The 24,492-nt window shown below is 37.6% G+C and overlaps 1 protein-coding gene across 1 annotated transcript; it reads right to left on the reverse strand.

Annotated features, from left to right (window-relative positions):
• Positions 1-23,597: 23,597 nt before the first annotated feature.
• Positions 23,598-24,290, reverse strand: LOC132477011 (RNA-binding protein FUS-like). The gene has a single exon (XM_060079265.1). It carries the CDS (start codon positions 24,288-24,290, stop codon positions 23,598-23,600), a length of 693 nt encoding a protein of 230 aa, XP_059935248.1.
• Between the last annotated feature and the right edge of the window lie 202 nt (positions 24,291-24,492).

A 24,492-nucleotide genomic window follows, 5' to 3' on the forward strand; every position in this document is an offset into this window, starting at 1 on the left:
TCAAACTTCAAATCTGTACATTTTGTTGTATGTTGATTACCCTCAATAAACTTTATTTCAAACAAAAATAATAATAATAATAATAATAAAAGTAACCTTAAAGTACTCCCAGATTTCCTTCGTAGCAGTAAAGAGGAGTCATAAATTCCAAAAATGTCTTACACAGCAATTACTTTTTTGTAATGGGAGCAGAGGCTCCAGGAAAACCTGTTTTGAAGGACAGCCTACATGTGCCTGCATCAACTCTGCTATGCTTGATTATAAAAACCACAGTCATATCATTTTACAGTTACATCCCATGGGCTCTTTCCACTTTTGATATATCGATTGCATTTACCACCATGTCACTACATCGTCTATTTCTGGGCCAGGGACTACTACTGAGCATCTTCTGACTCTCCCTATCCTGATCCTAAATAGCACATTTTCTTTTATGCATGAAGATATTGGTGCTATTCTGAGGACACATTTCTATCAGATTGTAATTGAGTGCTTTCCACTTGTGGCTTTGATCTATCACACAATGACAACCTTCATTTAAAAAAAAAATTTGCTTTTGTTTTTTGATTACCTCTTATTCAGGACCTGGATCAGTCTCATGCTGTGCTTTCTTTCTGGGATGCCCCTCAAACACACCAGCCTTTGACTCAGATAAACACCCCTCTGGTGTGACAGAATGTCACCTTCCCTCAACTGTCACATACTTTGTAGGTGATAAGTGTTTGTTCCCAACTCCAAATGCAAAGAGTCAAATGAGGGGGCTCTGCTGAGGCGAGAGATCACACGCTTTCCCCCAAGTGTGGAAACAGTGAGGAGCGGGACAGCTGGCTGGGAACAGCTTTCAAAATATTCCTCCTGGAAGGTGTGTCACAAGCCATTCTGAAGGTGGTGTCCCATCAGCCATCAGCACAGCCTTTAATTTTATCAATGGTCTTGATTCCTTTTGAAGTTTTAAAAATATTGCAAACATCTACAAAATTAGAGATGATAGTACAATGAAGTTTTACATATCTGTTATCTGTATTCAAAAATCATTAAAAATTTGGTTCATTTCTTCCATTTACAATGAAACATACTTTAAATCAATTTTTATCTATTTTGCATTCCTCGCCCACAAATTTCATCATATTTCTCTAAAAATCATAAATTTTTTCTTTAAATATCACCACTTGCAATAACCAAATCTAACAAAATTAACACTGTTTTTTGGGGGGTATTATCTAATACTGAAGCCGTAATCACTTCTCCCTCATAATCTCAAAAATGTCATTTTTCAGTCTGTGTGATTAAATCAGGATGCAAACAGTGTCCATACATTATGTTTGGTTGTTATTCTCTCTTAATGTAGAGCAGTACCTTCTATTTTGTTTTCATTATTTTTATACCATTGGCTACAGACATCAAGCCACTGCCCTGTAGATTTTACCACATTCTGGAATTGTCTGCTTACTTATGGGTTCTCTAACTTTTATTTCCTATGAATATATAGCTCTAGAGGTTTGATTAGATTTTGTTTGTTTTCAAAATATCCTTCTTTGCTGTGCAGTGTACTTTATCAGTACGAAGCACATCAGAAGGCACACGTATTAGTTGTCCCATATTTAGTGATGCTAAATGGGAACAATAATATTAGGTTCAGGGGATTCATGACTTGATTCCTCCTTCAAAACATTTCCATTAACCTTTCCTCTAACAGAGATGGTCATTCCTGGTCAATTATTTCAATAGGAATGGAAAATGTTGATTTTTCTAATTTTGTCTTTCTTTCCATATTTTAATACCTGGAATTCTAATATTTCTTTATCAACTAGGAATATTTGGATACCATGAATACAGCTTAAACAGAAAAATCAGGGTAAATGCTTTTCTAATTGCTATTTTCTGAGTAAAGATTTAGTGACTGAATGACCTGCTTTACATATTTTATATATATGTATATATATTGTATATTACATAGTGATAATAAGTTGCCTGCTTTTGCAGGGAGAAAGGGGAGAGGGGAGGAGTGTGGACATGAAAAAGATGGCTTTCTTTTTCTCTTTTTTGAGTATTTAAAAAATAAATAAATAGGGACTTCCCTGGTGATCCAGTGGCTAAGACTCTGCACTCCCAATTCAGGGGGCCAAGTTTCAATCCCTGGTCAGGGAACTAGATACCACATAACAGTTCACATGGCACAACTAAAGATCCCACATGTGGCAAGGAAGATCCCGTGTGCTGCAACCAAGACCTGGTGCAGCCAAATAAATAAATAAATAAATAAATAAATAAATAAATAAATAAATAAAAATTTTTGTAAAAGTTAATTATTAAAAAAAACAAAAAATAAATATATACATATATATCTAATGTGTTTTAATAAGTTGAAATTATTATTCATTTTGTTGCTCTAATCGTCCCATTGTTAGGCGTCTTCTTATTGACATCTATGTTTTTGACATGCCACAATTAGTTTCTAATCTCTTCTTTATTTTCTGATACATCACAACCCAGCATTATTTTGTGTTTTTCTTGCCTTAATCCTGGAATCAGCCATTTCTCTAAGGAGCCCCATTTTTTCAGTATTGAATGATCTGGGCACAAGATATGCACATTGTTATTTGTGTGTCTTCTCTAATAGATGTTTCCAATAGACAGTACTTTTGTAGGCTGAAGATACATTAGTTCTTTGTCATGATATAAGCTGCATTTTTCCCCAAAGCATCATTTTCATTTTACTTTTCATAAGGTGTTTTTTTCTTGCATCATAGTCAATATTTTAAATATGTTTTTTGAACTATAGTTAAATGTATCATCTTCTTTATATTGTTTCTGGATTTTATTATATCTAGAAAGATTTTCCCACTGTCAGATTATAATGGATTTCATTTTTATGCTTAGATCTCTGAATCGCATGGAATTTACTGTGGGTTGTGGTTTGACACATGAACTGAATTTTGTCTTTTTTTAGTGGCTTGACAGTTTTCTCAATACTATGTTTTTTTAATGTTAACCTTTTCCCTGCAGATTTGCATCACAATCTTTTTCATATTTTTATCTCATTTGTACTTGGGTCTATTTCTGAATGTTCCTTTAGTCTTTTTACCTCACTGTTAATTAGACACTGTCCATGTCTAAGCCCACTACATTGTACCTTTGTTTAGCATTTTTCTGCTCATTTTTGTTTGCTTATATTTCAATATAAACTTTATCTTCATTTTGTCTACCTCTCAAAAAAGTCATTGCTATGTTTTTTATGTTAATTTTATAAATTTACTTAAGTGACTTCTATATGACGTTGAATGTTCCTATCAAGGAAAAAGACAGTCTTTTCACTTTGCTCACATATATTTTCCATATTTTTTATTCGTTTATGATTATATCAAGATTTTTGTTGCTATTGAGAATGAGGCCTTCTATGCTGTTATCCTGTAACTAGTTCTTATTTGTGCATATGAAAGGTATTGAATTTTGTATGTTAATTTATATCCTGATATTTGTCCATTGTTTCTCTTGGATTTCATTAATGCCTTCATTCAAAATAGTCATACATCTCTATTCTATCCAAGTTCTATGTAAAAAGCAAAGATGCATGGTGCCTTCAAATAGTGCTCAGCATACGTTAAGCATTTGATAAGTGTTTAGCCATTATTATTTATTTGTTGTTTATTAATTTATTATTATAAGGCAGAAAGTGGAAAGTGCTATGGAAGTTGAGAGGATGGAAATATTATGCAGCTGCCTGGGGCTGACTTACTATAGTCAAAGGAATGCAGGTGGACCCCACTGGTTGGTGGACATATGGAATGGTTTTATGGAGAGCAAGGGCCTCACAGGGAAAAGAGAATTTGCCAATATTGAACATATAGAAGATCTTCCTCAAAGCTAAATGTAAAAATCAGAATATAATGGCCAATATTATGAAATGTTCATATTCACACTATTGCCACAGCAGTTGTTAGATTCACTCCTAGGACAGTGTGTCACTTCCACATATAAGTCACTTGGTGTTCAAGAGAATGAGGTAGCACACTCTTGAGAGTAGACTCAAGGTGCCTGGAAAGAAAGGACCATCTTAGAGGTGCAAGCTAGCCCTTAACAGCACTTTTTAGTAAGTGCATGGTGTTTACAGAGGATGGCTGGGGATCAGCTGCACTGTTAAAGTTAGCCCCAAACGATGAGGGAGTGCAGATAACACTCTGTATACTCTCAGAACCATGACCACAGCTGCTGTCTGTGAGCGATTCTGCTCAGCATAATTGGAATTCTGTAAAATAGCAAGACTGCATTGAATTAACCCTGAGCCAGGAGTTTCAATCTCATTTCACTTAGGTAAGAAAAGGCAAGTGTGTTTCTTACATTCATCAGAAAAGACATTGCTATGGGATTAGCACTAGGATGGAGCCGACTGAATGAATTTTTTTTGTTTGTTTTGGTCTTTTTTGCGGTATGAGGGCCTCTCACTGTTGTGGCCTCTCCCATTGTGGAGCACAGGCTCTGGACGTGCAGGCTCAGTGGGCCAGCGGCTCCTTGGCATGTGGGATCTTCCCGGACTGGGGCACGAACCCGCGTCCCCTGCATTGGCAGGCGGACTCTCAACCACTGTGCCACCAGGGAAGCCCTGAATGAATGTTTATCACCAATGAAATAGTCCTACTCACTGTGTTAGAATGTAATGGCAGAATTTGTTATTGATGGAGTTGTTTTTCTTTCAGAGCTGAGAAACCAAGATTTTAGAAGCCCTAGTGAATATGATCATTGTAATGAATCATCTGGCAGAAATTACCAGTTTCCAAATTAGCAGAATGAATGTTATATAAATAATTTTACTAGGGATGAATCAGAGGGTACAAGTCAGTGTTTGAAACAGAACCACACTGATAAGTGACCCTGTCTTTTTTCCCTTCCCTTTCCTGTTAGTTTGTCTTGTATGATCATCAATAAATATTCCAAAAATAATAGCTCCTTGAGTCACCAGCATCAGCATGACCAGAGCTTGTCAGGTATGCAAAGTCTTGGGCCCCACCTCCAATCTACTGATTCAGAATCTCTGGGAGGGGGTCCCCAGAGTCTGTTTTAACAAGTCTTCCAGATGAATCTGATACACAATAAGGTTTGAGGAGCACACTTTAAAAAACACAGAAAAGCCAGGGATCTGCCTTCTGAAAGTGATTAGTGGCAATTTAGGAAAGGCAAAGAAGATGATTCTTGGCAAATTAGATGAATCCCGATGAACTGGTGACCACAGTAATCCCTGAGGAACCTCTCACTTCATGCATCGCATGTTGAAGAGTAGAGTTACTCTAGGGTGACCAACTGTTCTATTTTCCTCCACACTGTCAACATTTTAGCACTGAAAAGCCTTTGTCTGGAAACCCCTCATTTCCAGGCAAAGTAAGACAGTGGGTCACCCTAACCACCATCTGGCCAGCAACCCAATGAATGAATTAATGGGACCAGGGCTCCTGGAGTCTCCTGCTGCTTCTCTGATACTATGGTATTACCTTTGTAAAATGTCATTATGGAGCTTGGCTGCCAGATGAAAGATTTCTATGGAAAATGGGGAAGCTACGTTAGTTCATCTGCAAACAGCTTTAGGAGCATTTCAGTAATTTCTACATTTCATAATAGTTAAGAGTATAATTTTGGATTCAGTGTCAGAATTTTCCTTCATTCATTTTGTAGCAGTGTGGTCTTTGGCAGACAAATTAACATCATGGTGTCTTGGTTTCTTCATCGGTGAAACGGGAATGATAAAGTACCTATTCATAATGTTATGGGGGTATTGACATTTTGAACACCTTGGTAGACAATAAAAGGTCAACACATTTTACCTAGTATTGCTAGTAACCAGTGAACTAATATTGCAGACTCATCTACTTTGGGAGTGACATTAGGACCGAAGACATCTCTAGGAACTAAATTAGTGTGAATTCCAAGTGACACTTTGACCAAGATAGCAAGTATGTTCAATTTTCACTTTACTTCCAATCAATTGGCAGCAGCTATCTGGAACCCAATGTTCAGAAGGATTCTGAAGCTAGATATGGAAATGGCAGGAAAGACTAATGCTATTGATTCATTGTGTCCCTGGCAAATAGGGGGCAGAATGAGTGTTATATAATTACCATTGCCATGGTCAAGAGTCAAGGACAACTTGGCAGCATTTCTGGACGTATGGACTGTGTAAGGAAGAGTTACTCTAGCTTTATATTATAAAGGTTGAACAGAATTAGACACAGAAGATTGGTTCCACAACTATGTTTGATATTAGACTGTGAAGACTGTCTTTGCATTTACTAGACTCATGCCTTTAGATGAAACTGAATCGAGTTTATGTATATTCATAACCAAACAAACAACCAATTCACAACCAACAACCAAAATTCATGTTGCACTTCTCACTTCCTGGATTTGGATCAAATGTACAGAGTATTTTAGTTGGGCTTATACAAAATACCCACACCCACATGCCTACACACACACATAAAGGCATATACGGGAAGTATGGACATAATTTAAATGACTGATACTTTCATTTTGTGAAAACTTTGACTTGCAGTTACATTTTTTCTGCTCGTTGCTGAGTCACGCATCATGCATGCAGTAATGGGAAAATAAACAGCGTCCATACTCTCGTGGAAATGTGTCTAATGTAGGAGCTTGACAATAAATAAAATGCCAGGCTTATAACTATATAATTACAATGGGGAGATAATTATTGTGGGGAGGCACTTCTCCATGAGTTTCTGATGTTTCTACGTGTCTTGTGAACAAAGGCACTGATGCCCTTTTTTCTGAACTATTTCTCCAAGGTCATTTGTATAGAGAACAGCTTTGGAGGATAGAGATAGTGTCTCCCTCCAGAGCATAGTGCAGTCATACCTACTGTTCAGTACAGTAACTAAATATAAAGGCAAGCAGGTCATTGTCCATTATAAAAATTCAGGTTCTTTAAACACAGGATTCCTCTTCCATAATGCAATGCATTGTTGGCGCAGACATCATCTGGCTTTCTTTGCATCTCTCTGTGGGACTCAGGGTTCAGGAAAACCGTGCAAAAACAGTAATACTATGGCTACTGTTATTGCTATGAGCAGAAAAATTGTCCTTCATCTCTGACCCAGTTACCTACAATCCTCTGTCAGATCTGTGAAACTGTGGCAGGCTAATGGATTTGCCTATACACAGGGCAAAATCTGATTTTTATCTTAGGCTTGCTGGACAAGTTCCCTCTGTCTCTCACCCCCTTTACCTCCCTTCCTCTCTCTTTGAAACAACAGTAACTGCAGGATAGCACAATTCTTGGACCAACATTTCTCATAAGAGCTTCTAAACATTCTACATTTCATTCCTAATGCGAATTGTATCTTTCTGACAAAGGTGCACATGCTTCTTGGTGTAACTTACTTGCAAATAACATTTAACAGAAGAAATGTTCTACTCTCCTAAGTATCCAAAATAGAGGATGAAAGGGGAAATAAATATATGCTGAGCTTCAAGGAGTTTCGGGGCTTATGGAGGAGACTTTGACCAAGAACAGTAATAGCTAGAAAAATAGATAACAATCATGCCAAGAGCAGCCACCCCTTACACCCCAACACCCCTGCTGATGTTCCCAATTTTAATGAGAAGGCCTCTGGTATTTCACCATTATACATTGAGTGGGCTCTACAATTTAGATTTACATTTTTAATTAAGCTGTAGAAGAACCATTCTAGTTCCTAGTTTACTGTTTTTATTAAAAAATGGATACTAAAACTTATTAAATCTCTTTTTTAGCAGTTACTGAGAAGACTTCTTTTCTGCAATCATTAATAACATGTTAAATTACATCAGTAGATTCCTAACATTAAAACCTCTTTGCATTCCTATTTGTTTCTGCAAGCTATTATTATATCTTGCTGCATTAAATTTATGAATATGTATTTTTAGGATTGCTGTATTTGTTCCTACATTCTTTTACAGTTTCCCACTGTGAAAGATGGAAATTTATATACTTATACTTCCTCCCAATTTATTTTTCTCCTCTTGACCTCCTCATTTTGGTTTGTTAATTTATTTTTCATTCTCCAAGTGGTTATCTTAGTAATTATATGACTATGAAAAGTCCATGAGAGAAACAGAGTCATAAAAGCCAGGCTATAAGCAGAGAAAGATTCCCTCTGTTTGAGGCCTGGGATTTAAGCAGAACTCTAAAATATCTTTTTTACTTTTATTCTACAGGTGTACTTTGAAGACTCTAGACAGTTCTTGATGTTCTATTTGCTTTATTTCCAAATTTATCAGATTATTTTAAACAGGCTCTTATTCTTTACGCATGTTTTAAATTTGCTTTTTTATTTCTTTAAATACAAAGATTTTGTGTTCTGTATTTTACCTTTGGTAAATCTGATATCTGCCTTCTTTGTGGGTCTAATTCGGCATTTGTGTTTGATATCTCTTTCTCACAGGTCTTGTTTCTGTGGGTGCTTTATGATGTGTGTTGTGTGTGTGAGTGAGAGACAGAGAGAAAGAGAGTGCAAGTGAGCTAATAAGTATTGGGAATTTCTCTGAGGAAATATTTGTATTTACTCCTTCAGGGCCCGGTGTGGGGGACATTGAGTATTCATAAACACTTTAAATTACAGTTCTTCATGTGTGTATGTGTGTGTGTGGCATCATGTGCCTTAGAAAATATTTTTTCAGTATCATTTTCAGAGCTCTTGGTCACCTGCTTTTCCTCTTTCATCTTGCCATGCAAATGGCTTTTATTATTGATGGTGGTTGGCTGCTTTGTACGGCGTGTCTCTTCACTCCTACGTACCTTCTCTGCAACTTCACACTCATAGATGTAGCTTGGATGCCCCCAAACCTTGCTGTTCCTTACAATAGTGGGGTCTCTGGTGTGACCTTTTGGTTTGTAGGTACTACTTTTGGGGAACCATGTTTGTCAGAGCTATTTGTCAATTCTTGGCTTTCTCCTTCAACTAGGTTTCCTTTTCATTGCATTTTCAACCCTTCTGTCATAGACTGTGGTCTGGTATATGGATATGTGGCCTTCTATATTCTTTGTAACTACAGTGTTCTATCATTATCATCACTATTATTATTATTATTATTGCTATTATTATTATTTTGATTTCAGAAAGGAGAGAGTGGCAGAGATACCTTCACCAAAGCATCTTTAGCTGAAATGTAGCTTAGTTAAATTTCATCAGACGGTGCTGGGAGTCTCTGGGCTCAGAACTTGGAATTAGGTTACTGAATGTCAGAGGTTATGTGGAGTTATACCCAATTTAACCTTCCAGTGATTCACTCTATAATTCTACCTTGACTACTCCCTAGAGCTTCAAAACTATGTACGTCGCATCTTTCAATCTCACGATATTTCTGCAATTTTGTGACTATAATGGTTATACAAATAAATTTGTTTATTGTAACAGCCAAACTGCCAGAAAACAGTCTTCGAATCAAATTTAATTAAACTTTGGAAGTTTCTGGTTATGTTAAAATAAAAATGATGTGTTAGAAAATTTTGTAATGTTTGAATTTACTGAGCAGCTATAACTTGGATATTGGGGGCGGCAAAAACTTAGTCTGATGCTAGTCTGATGCAAAGAGCACTGCCTCCCAGCCTTTTTGGATCTCTGGGAATTCCAAATTTCAAGATATTTTGTTATTTAAATTGAAAAATTAGGAATCTATTATGAAATTGTGAATTCTTCTGAATAATTTTGAAACCATTTCTTGAAACAATTAAACTATCTTTAAAATGTGCTCATATTAATTTTTGTAAACTTATCACCTCCCTCGATAACATTAAGTACCTAAAGTTTTATAATTATAGGTATTCACACAGGTAACTGAGCTTGGCATGCTCAACCCCGTTTTCAGCATGAAATTGCATCTGTAACTCATTGTGTTTCACAGGCACAAGCAAGCTCAACACAAAAGCCACTTTATCTCTCATTTTATCTCTCCTCATGGTGGAAAAGATGCCTCTTTGTCCTGACCAGCAATTAGAAGACAGAGGATTTAGAGAACAAGGTAAATTAAACCAGGGTAATCATAGGAGTAATGAAATCCTCTGTGTGTTAGAGGCTCCATCATAAACTCTGGTCTTGTCCCACAGAACCAATTGTGGTTTTCACTAAATGGGGTTCTGAAATAGTCTAATGAGGGATCCTTTACTATATTTTCCCTAGAATGCCTGTATGAATGCTGTATATCCATATGCTAATGAGTTCTCCTGTGTGATGGTGGATTTATGAATGGGAAGGCCAAGATGAAAAAATAAGTTGGACTACATGAACCAATACCATATAACTGGTCAGATAAGAAACAAACTCTAAATTTCTAGATTCTACGTATATTCCTCCAGTTCCCTCACTCTGAGGTATTGGCTAAGTTGCCTGATTGCATCATTCCTCGGTGTCCCCAGAGTGTCCACGTGATCTTTTACAAATTTTTATTTTTTTTCTATTGAAGTAGAGTTGATTTACAATATTTCAGGTGTACAGCAAAATGATTCAGTTATACACACACGCATATGTATACATATATATGTGTATGTATATATGTGTGTACATATATATATATATGTTCTTTTTCAGATTCTTTTCCATTATAGGTTATTACAAGATATCGAATATAGTTTCCTATGCTTTACAGTAGGTCCTTGTTGATTATCTGTTTTATATATAGTAGTGTATATCTGTTAATCCCAAACTTCTAATTTATCCCTCCCCACCTTCCCCTTTGGTAACCATAACTATGTTTTCTATGTCTGTGAGCCTATTTCTGTTTCATAAATAAGTTTATTTGTACCATTTTTTAGACTCCACATATAAGTGATGTCATATGGTATTTGTCATTCTCTTCCTGACTTACTTCATTCAGTATGATAATCTCTAGTTCCATCTATGTTGCTGTAAATGGCATTATTTCATAGCAGCACTATTTACAGTAACCAAGACATGGAAACAACCGAAATGTCCATCGACAGATGAATGGATAAAGAAGATGTGATACACAGACACACACACAGACACAGACACAGACACACACACACACACACACACAATGTAATATTACTCATCCATAGAAAAAGAATGAAATAATCCATAATCCATATGAACTTTACTGCCTTCTAGGATGGTTTTTCTTGAAATTTCACATGCACATGGATCACCCAGGGATCTTGTTAAAATGCAGATTCTGATTCAGTAAGTATGGGGCTGGGTCTGAGAGTCTGAATTTATTAACATGCTACCAGGAGATGCTAATACTGTGGCACTCAGGTCACATTTAAAGTAACTAGATTTTAGAACTACACTGTTCCATATGGCAGCCACTACTCCACATATGACATGAAATGTAGCTAGTGAGATGGAGGAATTACATTTTTAATTCTGTTCCATTTTAATTCAAGTTAAAAAATAATACTCAATTCAGTTATTGAAAAACTTTGACATATAAAACAATTTGGATATGTGAATCTATCTTTTCAGCCATACATTTTATGAAATCTAAACACAGATCAAGTAGTTCTGATAAAAATTTAATGTCCAAATTGAGATAAGGTATTATTGTAAAAAATATACCAGATTTGGAAGGCAGTACAAAAACAGAATGAACTATGTGGTTAATATTTTATCTTGATTATTTATTAAAGTAATATTTTGGATATAGAGTTAAGTATAAAATATTACTAAAATTCATTTTATCTCTTTCTTTTTACACTTTAAAAATGAAGCTACTGAAAACTTTAAAATTTATATATACATATGTATGTCTCATATTATATATCTACTGGACAATACAGGTCTAAGGTGTGGCCTTGCAGCCCTTAATTCCACGACAGCTGGATTATCCATAGAGTCAGGTCTCTAAATACTGTAGAAACAGTCTTCAAAAGATGTATCTCTTTTCTTGCTCTTTATTCTTTTCCTTTTCTCCCCATACCTCTTTCTTTCTTTCTGTCCATCTTTGCCTCTATTCTCTTGCCTCCCTTTCTCTCTCCCCCCCATACACACACACACACACACACACACACACACACACATACATATTATATTCAGTTATATTTATTTCTCAATAACTGTGTATCACCCCAGGCTCCCTTTTCTCATTCATTCTTTCACCCAATCAGTGCTCAAATCTCAGAGATTTCATCTCATGTCTCTTGCCCCACACTCACCTCCAGTACCTTCATTCAGGTCCTCCTTATCTCTAACCTGGATTTTTTTTTTTACCCGTTTCCTCACTGGGCTGCCTTCTCACACCTGACCCCCTTACCCACTTGTCACTTCATCTGTCTACCCTCTTTACTGGTACTTGAGCGAGTGAAAATAAACACCAAATTATTTTATTCCCTTTTATTAACATCCTTCAATGGATTCTCACATACTTTCTGGGTGAAATTCAAATTCTAGTTCAACATAAATGGCCCTGAACACTCTGCCTCTGCCTCCTTTCCAGGCTTCGTCTCCTACTCCATCCCACCATGTAACCTGTGTGCAGCCGCACTGACCGAACTTCTCACTGGATAGAAGTTTCCATCGTGTGACATGTGCTGTCTGGCCTTGGTGCCTTCACACAGGTCTCTGCCTGGCATGCCATCATCCTCTTCTTCCTTTTGTGAAGTCCTTCAACTCATCCTTCAACACTCAGCCTGTGCCACATCCCCTTCTACTCCTGATTCTCCTGTTGATTTAAATACTCCCATTTTGTGTAGTTCTCCCAGGGTAACCATGGCATAACTCTACTTCTTCCAACCATTATTTTAATTCTATCAGCCCGAAAACACCACTGAAATTATTTACATCTTTGATACAGCTAACCTTCAGATATTTGTAAGTAGTTCCCTGACTGCCCTTGCTCATTTCTTCTCCAGGATCCCAGCTATCTAAGGACTCCCAGAATTAGGAATGCTTCCCCTTCTTGGTCAAGACCATACTTCGATTCTTTCTCATCTCAGTAAGATGAAAATTACAAGACTTCAAAGACAGAGCTATCCGTAGAAAATGCAGTGCTGGGCAATGTTCAGGTATGACCCTCACTGACCCTGCCTTCTGCCTAAAAGTGGCATTTCACAATTATCTGAGCAGATCTAGATTCAGGTTGGTGAGGCTCACACAGCGGTAGGGCTCACCAACAAAATCCTCGTCCACGAGAGGTATCCCTGAGCCATTGAGAACAACTGGGCACCAAATGAAAAGTGGATGAGCTCTTCTAATCCCCTTTATTACTTTTATCATGAATAAATTATAGACTCATGGTGACATCTGATTAAACTCTGTTATTTTGTGGGCTCATGGAGATATCCAGTCAGAACTTCATTAATTTGGTGCACTGAGGGATAGGTTTTCCTTTCTTCTATCATGGAAATTTTACAAGCCAACAAAATTGATTTCTAAACAAAGAGGAAATTTTAGCAGCTAATTAACAGATGTTTTACATATGTGGATTATTAACATGAAAGGGTCCAAAGACTCTAGCGTTGCTTTCTAGAAAACAGTGATCACAGATAACTGCATTCTGATTTCTTTGAGTAGGAAGTCTTAGGTTGTCCTATGTTGGGTTCTCTAGAAGCAGAGCCTGAGACAGAGATTCTGGTGCAGGTGGTTTATTGAGGGAAGGCTCTCAGGAGAAAGAGAGTGAAGGAAGCAGGATGGAATAGAGGAAGGATCTGTGCAAGAATGTGGCCTCCGCTGTGGTTGAGCTTCAGCCTGATCCTGTTGGGAAGTCTGCACCATGAATATCAACCGGAACTTTCTCACTTTGAGGCAAAGGAGCTGGTAGTCATTTGCTGTAGGCTGTCCTCAGGGGTAATAAAACTTTCTGGGAGAAGTGGCTGGCTCCTCTCAGCAGATGGCAATTCCCTGTATAGGGAGCAGTGGCCAATCATTAACAACCAACACAGCAATACAGAGATGAATGAAGACAAATAAAGATTTCTGGTAAAGAGATTGGTGCGGGGAGCCTACATTATCTACTGTATGAATTCCTTGAAAGAGATGATGCTTTCTCATGAAACCAACTTCTCAAATTACATAGTTTCTAGTTCTAGGATAACCCAATCACATTTACTCCACTGAATGTCTCTTGTAAAAGGTGGCACTCAGAACTGAACCCAATAATCTAGATCCAGTTCGACTATATTAGAGTGAAACCTGACTTCACTTGTTGAGTCACAGTGAGGAGAGAGAGCCCCAAGATCAGACAGCGACACTGCTGGAGGATACGGATGCAGATGTGGAGAGCAACTCCTAAGTAGAGACCTAAATAGAGAGTGTGAAGCGCTGTGAACAGAGAGCCGTGGTGTAATGCAATTGGTTTTGGTAAGTGACAAAATCTAAGATACATTATTATGAGTACGTTTAGGCCAACAGAGGTCTCAGACAATGGGAAAAATTTTAAATCTGAAAGTGGTGATTCAAGGGAGGAAATTTGCTGAATATCTAGCTAGGGTAATTAGGCAAGAAAAAGAAATAAAAGACAACCAGATAGGAAAACAAGTAAAATTATCTCATTTTCATACAACATGATCTTATATGTGGAAAATCTTAAGGAATCCACCAACAAATTATTATAGCTAATAAATAAGTTCAGCAAGGCTGCATGATATAAGATTAGTACAAAAAATTAATTATAACTCTATGTAATCAATGAACAATTCGAAAATTAAATTATAAAAATAAGCAACTCCATTTAAAATGGCATAAAGTTACTTAGGAATTAATCTAACAAAAGAAGTGAGAGATCCAACACTGAAAATGACAAAATATTGTTAAAAGACATTAAATAATTTCTAAATAAAATGAAAGATATTCCACAGTCAAGGATTGGAAGATTTAATAATGGTAAGATGGCAATGCTCCCCAAATTGATCTATATACATCCTATGCAAATCTATAAGAATCCCAGCTGGGTTTTTTTTAAAGAAAAAGGTTTTGATAAGCTGAACCTAAAATTCATATGAAAATGCAAAGTATCTAGAATAGGAAAAACAATTGTGAAAGTAAAAGAACAAGGTTGGAAGACTCACACATCCCAATTTCAAATCTTATTACACAGCTGCAGTAATAAAGATCAAATAGTACTAACGTAAGTAAAGATATATAGATAAATAAATAGAATTAAGAGTCCAAAAATGAACTCTAAAATGTATGGTCAATTTATTTTCGAAAAGAGTGTCTAGGAAATTCAGTAAGGAAAGAACAGGTTTTCAAATAAATCCAGTTGGGACAACATGAAAGATAATGAATTTGGGCTTCTACCTTATATAATACTAAAAAAAATAAATAAAGTACGTCACAGATTTAACTGTAAGAGTTTAAAATTTATAAACTTTTAGGAGAAAACATAGAAGTAAACTTTTGTGACCTTGGATTAGGCAATGTTTTCTTAAATACAATACCAAAAGTACAACAGAAAAAATATATAACTCTATTTTATGAACTCTATCAAAATGAAAAATTTTGTGCTTCAAATTCTTTCATCAGGAGAGTGAAACAACAATCTTTAGTCTTGGAGAAAATGTTTGATACATTTGATAAGAGACTTGTATACAAAATGTATAAAGAACTCCTACAACTTGATAATAAGACAAAGAATCCAATTTAAAAATGGCCATATATAAATAGACAATAAGAAAATGAAAAGATGATCAACTTCATTAGTTATTAGAGAAATACAAATCAAAACTACCACAAGATACAAACATACACCCACTAGAATGTCTACAATTTAAAAAGATCAACAATTATGAGGTTGATTGTAGATAGAGGGAAATCACATATTGCTGATGAAAATATAAAATGGTGCAGCCACTTTGGAAAACAGTTGGCCAGTTCCTTAAAACATTAATTATAGAGTTACTATATGACCCAGAAATTCCATTCCTAGAAATGAAATTAAAACATATGTACACACAAAAATTTGTATATGAATATTCAGAGTACCATTATTCATGATAGCCAAAAACTAGAAACAGTGTAAATGTCCATCAATGAATGAATGGGTAAATGAATGTGGCATATCCATACAATGGAATAATACTCAACTATTACTCAAAGAAATGCAAGTATTGATAAATGTTACAACAAAGATGAACCTTGAAAACATCCTAAGTGGAAAATGTCATTCACAATAGACCACATATTGTATAATTCCACTTATATAAAGAATTCCACTTATATTGTCCAAAATAGGCAAATCTCTAGAGACAGTAAGTATATTAGAGTTGTCCACAGCTGTGCAGGGGGAGGAAGATGAAGAATGACTACCGATGGGTATAGGATTTCCTTTTGGGTGATGAGAATATTCTGAATTTAGATTGTGGTAATCATTGCATAACTCTGTGATTATACTAAAAACCATTGGTGTGTATGCTTTAAATGGGTAAATTTTATGAAATGTGAGTTATATCTTAATAAAGCTCTTTCTCTAATAGCCTTATGATTTATTTGTATTCATTTAAAAGTGAGGTTTGGTTCATCCCTTGACTATTTTGGGAGGGGGTTGGGGGTAGTGACTTGATAATCTGCCTTTAAAGCAGCATCTTACACTAGCACCTGCCACTCTTCAGATATTAAGTAATTTACTAAGGATACTGAACACTGCTCCTGTATTTCCAGGGCCAGATCATCTATAATCTTCCCTTATGTAAAGTTTCACTTGGGAGCTAATTTTAGTGGCTCAGGTAAAAGGCAATTTATTCTGGAAGCACCAAGAACCTTTGCTGTTTAACTCAGGTAGACTTGCCTCAGGGATTAGAAGATGGAATGCTGCAAAACTATTCCTAAAACTGCACCCTAAATGTGGTTATTTCACACCCATGGGGAGCTTAGAACGAGTTTGCATTTCCTCTGCTGGTTTCTCTTTGGCACCAGTTGTGTAGGGGGAGGATCAGACAGGAGTGCCACACAAAAGCCTGGCCTCTGGCCTGCAGTCGAATGCTGAGGCTCTCTGCCCAGACTTTCTGAGTGACCAGCCCACCTATGGGGATGGCTGGGCTCTGGGTGCAGGGAGGAGAGAGGAACTGATCAGGTTTCCCAGCTTTGAAGTGGAGAATGAGCCACAATGAAGAAGCTCCTGATCAAAGGCCGCCGAACGATAAGAAAGGCGACAGTAACTCTCCAGGGAGAGCCGGGGCACCTGTGGCCAGGTGGGGAGAGGACGCCCGGCTCTGAATGGGCACTTTTGTTTCTGCTCCTTTTGACAACAAGGAACATTTGAAGCAACTGGGACCAGCAATTTATAAGTCAGATTGGCCTAATGCAATTGTTCTCAAAATTGACATGCATCAGAATCACTGGCGGAAGTTTCTGGAAATACGGATACCTGGGCTTCTCCTCCAAAGATTGTAATTCTTAAGGTCTAAGGTAGGGATTTCAGCTCTGTGTTTTTATCAAGTTCTCCCAGATGGTTTAGATGCCTGAATAGGACCACTGGCTTACTGCTCAGACTCTCCACCAATCCAGAGGGGGAAGATATACTGGGGGAAATGTAGTTTTTAATATTATAGTTAACCTATAATTTCAAATGTTCATCAAACCCCTCAAAGAAGAGAGAGGTTATTTTCAGTAAATCTAATCTACCAGTTCTCCGAATACAGGATAGAAAGCTCAGAAAAATTTCTCTGTTGACCCAAATGCCTTTGTTAATGTTCCAGGCACCAGACTAGGTGCTAAGGGTGGAGATGAATAACACAGACATGTTCCGAAGAGCTCAGCATCTTGCTGGGGAAACAGACATGTAAACAAAATAAATGAAGTATTGTAAGAAGAATGTATAAGGCCCTATTCCAGCCCAGGAAGAGAATGACTAACCCTGTGGGAGAAGAGACAGCAGAGGCTTCCTCAACAAAGCAAGGTTGGAAGCCAGACTTTGATGTTGAGGAGAAGTTGGCCTTCCTGGCATAAGGAGGTGCAGGTGGCCTGGCAAAGAAGTGGGAAGATTCCAGTCCTTGGGGAAGTTGTGCAGAGACACAGGCCTGGAGCTTCCATATGGCAGAGATACAGACAAGCTGGTGATGGGGTGGCTGGGTTAATGTAGAAAAGGAGCCTCAGTATGAAAGAACCTGTAAACTTCATGAAGGAGACCTTTGGACTTTGCTTGTAGGGGATGAGCACTTAATGCAGGGATTTCCCCTCTGTCTGTGAACCCAAAGAACCCACAATCCTGGATACAAAATTGCTGTTCAAGTCCAGTAAGCTTGAACTGGGAAAATACAAGGGATGTGTCTCCAGAATTATAACAACTCAGTGTTTATCTCTCATTTGATTTTACAAGCTCCAAATGAATACTAATAACAATTAGTATCTGCATACCTTATAATCTAAGAGAAAATTCATAGCTGTTACCACATATGCTTTTCAAGGCCTCATAATAACCACACGAAATCTGTGTTATCGCCTCAACTTTCTAGAAGAAATTTCTTAGAAAAACTCAATAACTTACATCATATAGCTTATTAAGTAGTAGGCCTAAGATTCAAGCACACGTTTTCTGATTGTGAATCTTAAGATTTTTTTACTACAAGATATGGATTTACTGCACAAAAGTATAACTCTAAGCAAACACACACAATCAGAGACCAAAAAATATACCATGAAGCAACCTAGAAGAAAAATACAAGAGAGGAATGTTATGATTTCTGTACATGTCAAAATAGGCTTGGCTAGGCTGGGTTTACAAACAAATAAACCACAAACAACCACAATAATAAAAAATGAGATCTCAGAGACTTAGTATAGTAAGAGGTTACTTCTTGCCCACTTCATGATCTGGTTTGGGTGCCACTCCCAGTATTTCTCCTCCCCCTGGTTTCCATCTTGGGACCATACCTTCCTACGGCTGTGAGGTTACCCTGGAATCCCCCAGCCAGCAGATAGGACTTTCTAGTTCCCTCTCACTCTGACTCTTGACTCAACCATGAGACTTGCTTTGGCCAATGAGATGTTAGCAAATATGACACGAGCAGAGGTTTGAAAAGCACTGTACACTTGGCCTTGCTCATCCTTGCACCTCTGCTACCTGACATCCATGTCCTGCCTTTTCAACACTAGAACCCTGTGTACTGTGGGGAGAATAAACATGTCCATTATTAATGATTTCAGCTCTCTTTCTTGTGTGGGATAACATGTATGGGAACTAAGTGCTTTGTGACGTACATAGCTTTGTACAACTGTCAATTGCTTACCAAATTATAATTATCATCCTAATAATTATCATGTCTGGACCCCCTACACTATTGAATTAATATTCTAAGACAGGAATGTCTAATGCAATCTGGTAAAGATAACTGTGAATTTCTTTAAAAGAAACCAAAGGTTATTAACCAAACTAAATTAAATATGTCCTACTTTAGGTTCTTTGGGTAGATCATGGCAGCCACTAAAAAGAGTCTGAGGTAAGTGAGAGTTAGTTACTTACCTACAAATTCACTGCCAAGTAATAATAAAATCAAATCTCAAACCAAAGTCCACCACACATATGGATATTAATTTAGCAAAAACACTTCATATAACCTTTCTATAAATTTGACAATGTTACAGCTCCATCTTTCTGGGTGCCCTGGCCAATATTTGCTTGGCAGTTCACTTAAGGTCAGCACTATATTCCAGAGATTCTGTCCTTTTGTTTTTGGGCTCAGGTAACCAATTATCCTCCAAAACCAATAGCTGGTCATAGCATCACCTAGGAACAGAACCCTCTATGGCTACAAGGCATTTTCACTTACTGGATTCTAATTCCCTATTTATGCAGGATTGAGAATGTCTCTAAAATATGTGTAGCCTTTAATTCTGTCCATTTCCAGAATTCCTGATGCTTGTCAACAAACTGCTCATTTTCACCAATATTTCTCACATTCAGTATACTAATTCAGTATACATTCAGGATACTAATTAGAAAAGCTATGATTAAGATAGTGGTGAGAAATGGGCTTATGGCAGCTGCCCCTGCAGTGTAGCACTCTCTGATTAATGCCAACTGATTTTCCTTGGATTGTGCATTTTTAATGAAGCTGATTGACTATCACTAGAGTTAAAGCTGAAACTAACTAATAAGCACATGGTACTCCATAAGCTGTGCTACTGCACTTTGATGCATCTGACATGATCAGACTTGATTTTTGAAATATGCCTATAATGAGGAGAACAGAACAAAAGTGGCCACAGTGGACATAAGAAAACCAGTTAGAAGACTATCGCCTGCTTTAGGGAAGACATAATGGTAGCTTATATTGGGAAGGCATGTCAGTAGCTAGACTGATTTCTAAGGTGAATTTGGTAGGAGAGGAAGCAGAGAGGAGGGGAGGTAAACTGTGATTTCTAGGTATCTGGCTTGTGCAACCTAATAAAAGATGTTCTCTTTTAATGACATAGAGATCAATGGTAGAACAGGACCTAGGCCAGGGAGCTGAAGGAATGGATTCAAGCTCAATCCTGTTGAGTTAGAAGTGCCTTTGAGACATGTAAGTAGAGAAGTTGAGTAGGCAGGTAAAATTAGGACTTCGTCTGGAGCTTAGACAATGAGGTTTTAGACAGAGAAAAAAGAATCTGGAAGGCACTGATGTATAGATTGAGGCTAATTGAAGCCGTAGGTATGAATGACATTGCTTAGGAAAAAGTGCAGAGTAAGGAATGCTGAGAGGCTAGGACTGAGCCCTGTAATGGTCCAAATTTCATGTCTGTTGTTAAAAATTATTTTCAAGAAGACACAAGATTATAACTTGTATAAACATTTTAAATGAGTACATGTTAAAGGCCTTACTTAACTCATTTCTGATGATAAAAACAGGTAGAACTCAGAACTTGGTTCAATCCTCATATCTATTGACAGATTTAACACAATCACTATCAATATTTCAGTTGGCTTTTTTTGCTAAAATTGACAAACAAATCCTAAAATTCATATGAAAATGCAAGGGACCCAGAATAGACAAAACAATCTTGAAAAAGAAAAAAGAAAGTTGGAAGACACGTTCCAACTTCAAATCTTACTACAGACTTACAGTAATCAAAATATTGTGGTACTAGCATAAGGGTAGACATACGGATCAATGAAGTAGACTTGAGAATCCTGAGATAAACTCTAACATTTCTAGTCAATTAATAATAGTCTTCTCAACAAATGGTGTTGGGTAACTGGATATCTACATATAAAAGAAGGCATTTGAACCCTTAGCTCACATCATACACAAAAATATCTCAAGTGGGTCATACAGTTAACTGAGCTAAAACTATAAAACTGTTAGGATAACACATCTTGGTAAGCTCAGGTTAGGCAATGGCTTCTTATATATGACACCAAAAGCACAATTGACAAAAATAAGATAAATATGATTTCATCAAAATTAAAGTCTTCGTCCTTCCAACTACACAATCAAGAAAATGAAAAGATGATCTATAGTCTGAAAGAACATATTTGAAATCATGTAACTGATTTGGGACTTGTATCCAGAATATATAAATACTTACAACTAAATAATAAAAAGACAAACAATCCAATTATAAAACAGACAAAGGATTTGAATAGACACTTCATCTATAAAGCTATACAAATAAGTACATCAAAGGATGCTCAGTATCATTACAGTTGTCCCTAGGTATCCAGAGGTGATTGGTTCCAGGACCCCCCGCAGATACCAAAATCTGAAGATGTTCAAGTCCCTTATATTATTTACATATATTCTATGAACATCCTTCCATAAACTTTAAATCATCTCCGAATTACTTATAAAACTCAATACAATGTACTGACAAATGCTGTGTAAATAGCTGTAAATATCAATGTAAACACTATATAAATAGTTGCTGGCATGAGACAAATTCAAGTTTTGCATTAAAAAAATTTTTTTTTAATCCAAAATTGAATGAATCCATGGGAGCAGACAGTACCCGCAGATACAGAGAGCTGACTGTAGTCGTTAGTAAGAAGCAAATCAAAACCACAGCAAGATAGTTCTTCATACCCATCGAATTGCCTATAATAAAAAAATAGACAATCACAAGTGTTGGCATGGATGTGGAAAACTGGAACACCCATATATTGCTGTGGGAATGTCAAATGGTGCAGGTACACAGGAAAATAGTTTGGTAGTTCCTTTAAATGCCAGACATACATTTACCCTCTGATCTAGCATTTCCACTCCTAAGTATATGCCCAAGATAAATTAAAACATATGTCCACACAAAATTTTATACACTCGTGTTGATAACAGCATTATTCATAATAGTCAAAAAGTGGAAAAAACCCAAATCTATTAATTGATAAATGGATAAACAAAATGTGGTACTATCAATACAATAGAATATTATTTAGCCATAAAAAAGTACTGAAGTATTGATACATGCTACAACATGGATGAATCTCAAAAATGTTATGATAAATGAAGGAAGCATATACTGCATGATTCCCTATATATGAATTCTACACATATACAATTTATCTGCAAGTTTATAGATAAAAATCATTTGCATTGCCATCAGTTCTGTACAGTATATAGAGTTGTGAAATAATTCAAAACAATGAAAGGCCCAGAGGCACCCCTTCCACATAGAATCAGAATCAGATAATTCAGAAGGATACTTAATTTTTTTTTTTTTAAATTTCCTTTGGCCCTTTGCTTCAAGATCTTTTTTTTTTTTTAATTTTATTTATTTATTTATTGCTGTGTTGGCTCTTCGTTTCTGTGTGAGGGCTTTCTCTAGTTGCGGCAAGTGGGGGCCACTCCTCATCGCGGTGCGTGGGCCTCTCACTATCGCGGCCTCTCGTTGCGGAGCACAGGCTCCAGATGCGCAGGCTCAGTAATTGTGGCTCACAGGGCTAGTTGCTCCGCGGCATGTGGGATCTTCCCAGACCAGGGCTCGAACCCGTGTCCCCTGCATTAGCAGGCAGATTCTCAACCACTGCGCCACCAGGGAAGCCCAGGATACTTAATTTTGAAGCACAGATCTTTCCCTACATATATTACTTTTATCAATTCCTTTTATCATGTAACAAACCAATCTAAAACCCAATGACTTAAAAACAATACACTTTTCTAGCTCACGATGCATCAGACTGGCATTTGGATTCCATTGGCGGTTGTATGGATGGTTGGGTACATTTTGCGATCTGCTGCTCAGGGGTCTGACTTGGAATGGCTTCAGCCAAGACAGTCCATCTCTGCCCCATGAAATCTCTCACCCACAAAAGACAAACCATCCCAGCTCACATGCTCACTTCTCCTCCAGCACAATAGCCTGAGCTGTTCACGTGGTAATAGGTATTTCCAGGAGTGAGACCTATACTTAGAATGTATGCAGTGCCACTCCTACAGCATTCTGTGGGCTAAAGAAAGTCACAGAGGTTAGCTCAGATTCAAACGGGTCAGGAAATTGTCTTCATCTATTTTTTTTTTTTTTTTTTTTTTTTTTTTGCAGTACACTGGCCTCTCACTGCTGTGGCCTCTCCCGCTACGGAGCACAGGCTCCGGATGCGCAGGCTCAGCGGCCATGGCTCACGGGCCCGGCCGCTCCACGGCATGTGGGATCCTCCCGGACCGCAGCACGAACCCGTGTCCCCTGCATCGACAGGCAGACTCTCAACCACTGCGCCACCAGGAAAGCCCTACTATTATTTATTTATTTATTTTTAATTTTGTAGCTGCCACCACCACTCTGGTCCTGATTGCCATAACCACTGCTACCAGTACTACCACTCACAGAGGACCGGTCTTGGCTATAGTTGCCGCCACCACCCCCTGCACTGCCACTGTTGCACTGGTTCTGCTGTCCACAGCCCTGAGGGGGATTACAGCTTTGCTGCTGTCCACCATAGCTAGATGGCTGACCACATCCCCTGCTCTGGGACCACCCATAACCACTGCTCCAAGAACTGCTACCATAACTTCCTAAGGTGCTGCTAGGAGCCAGTTGCTGGAGATAGCCAGGGTATGAGAACTCTTGTCCATGAGATGATTGAGAACTTTGGCTACTGCCACAGCCACCAGTGGAGCCATATCCCTGGGGAACTGCCTGTGTTCTGAGTCTGTCCATAAGACCCACCATAGCTGCTCTGGCCATAGCCTGCAGTGACTGTTGACTGGCTGTAACCACTGTAACTCTGCTGACCACAGGGTTGGTGGCTCTGCTGGGAATAGCCCTGCCCAGGCCAGGTGGGGTAGGCCCCATAGCTCTGGGTTGCTTGTTGGATATAGTTGTTTGAGGCCATATCCGCACACAGGCCAATAAGCAACAAGGTTCCAACCCCACAGAGCACCAACACCTGGATGACTGAGCTGACTTCATTTTTATTGACAGGAGCTCCAAAGTCATGTTGCAAGTTGTGTGCTTACAATGAGTAGAATAATTAGAGCTATTTTTGCAGCCAATCCACATAATACTCTTTTATAACATACTATTCTTCTTCATAAGATGTACCTAGATTTACATATTGATGAATGTGTTTATTTGTAAATAGCTAATTCCTAATAGATGAAAACTACATAGGGGCCAAGGCTATGTTGGTTTTTATCTA

This window comes from Mesoplodon densirostris, chromosome 16 (assembly GCF_025265405.1).
Source record: "Mesoplodon densirostris isolate mMesDen1 chromosome 16, mMesDen1 primary haplotype, whole genome shotgun sequence".
NCBI lineage: Eukaryota > Metazoa > Chordata > Mammalia > Artiodactyla > Ziphiidae > Mesoplodon > Mesoplodon densirostris.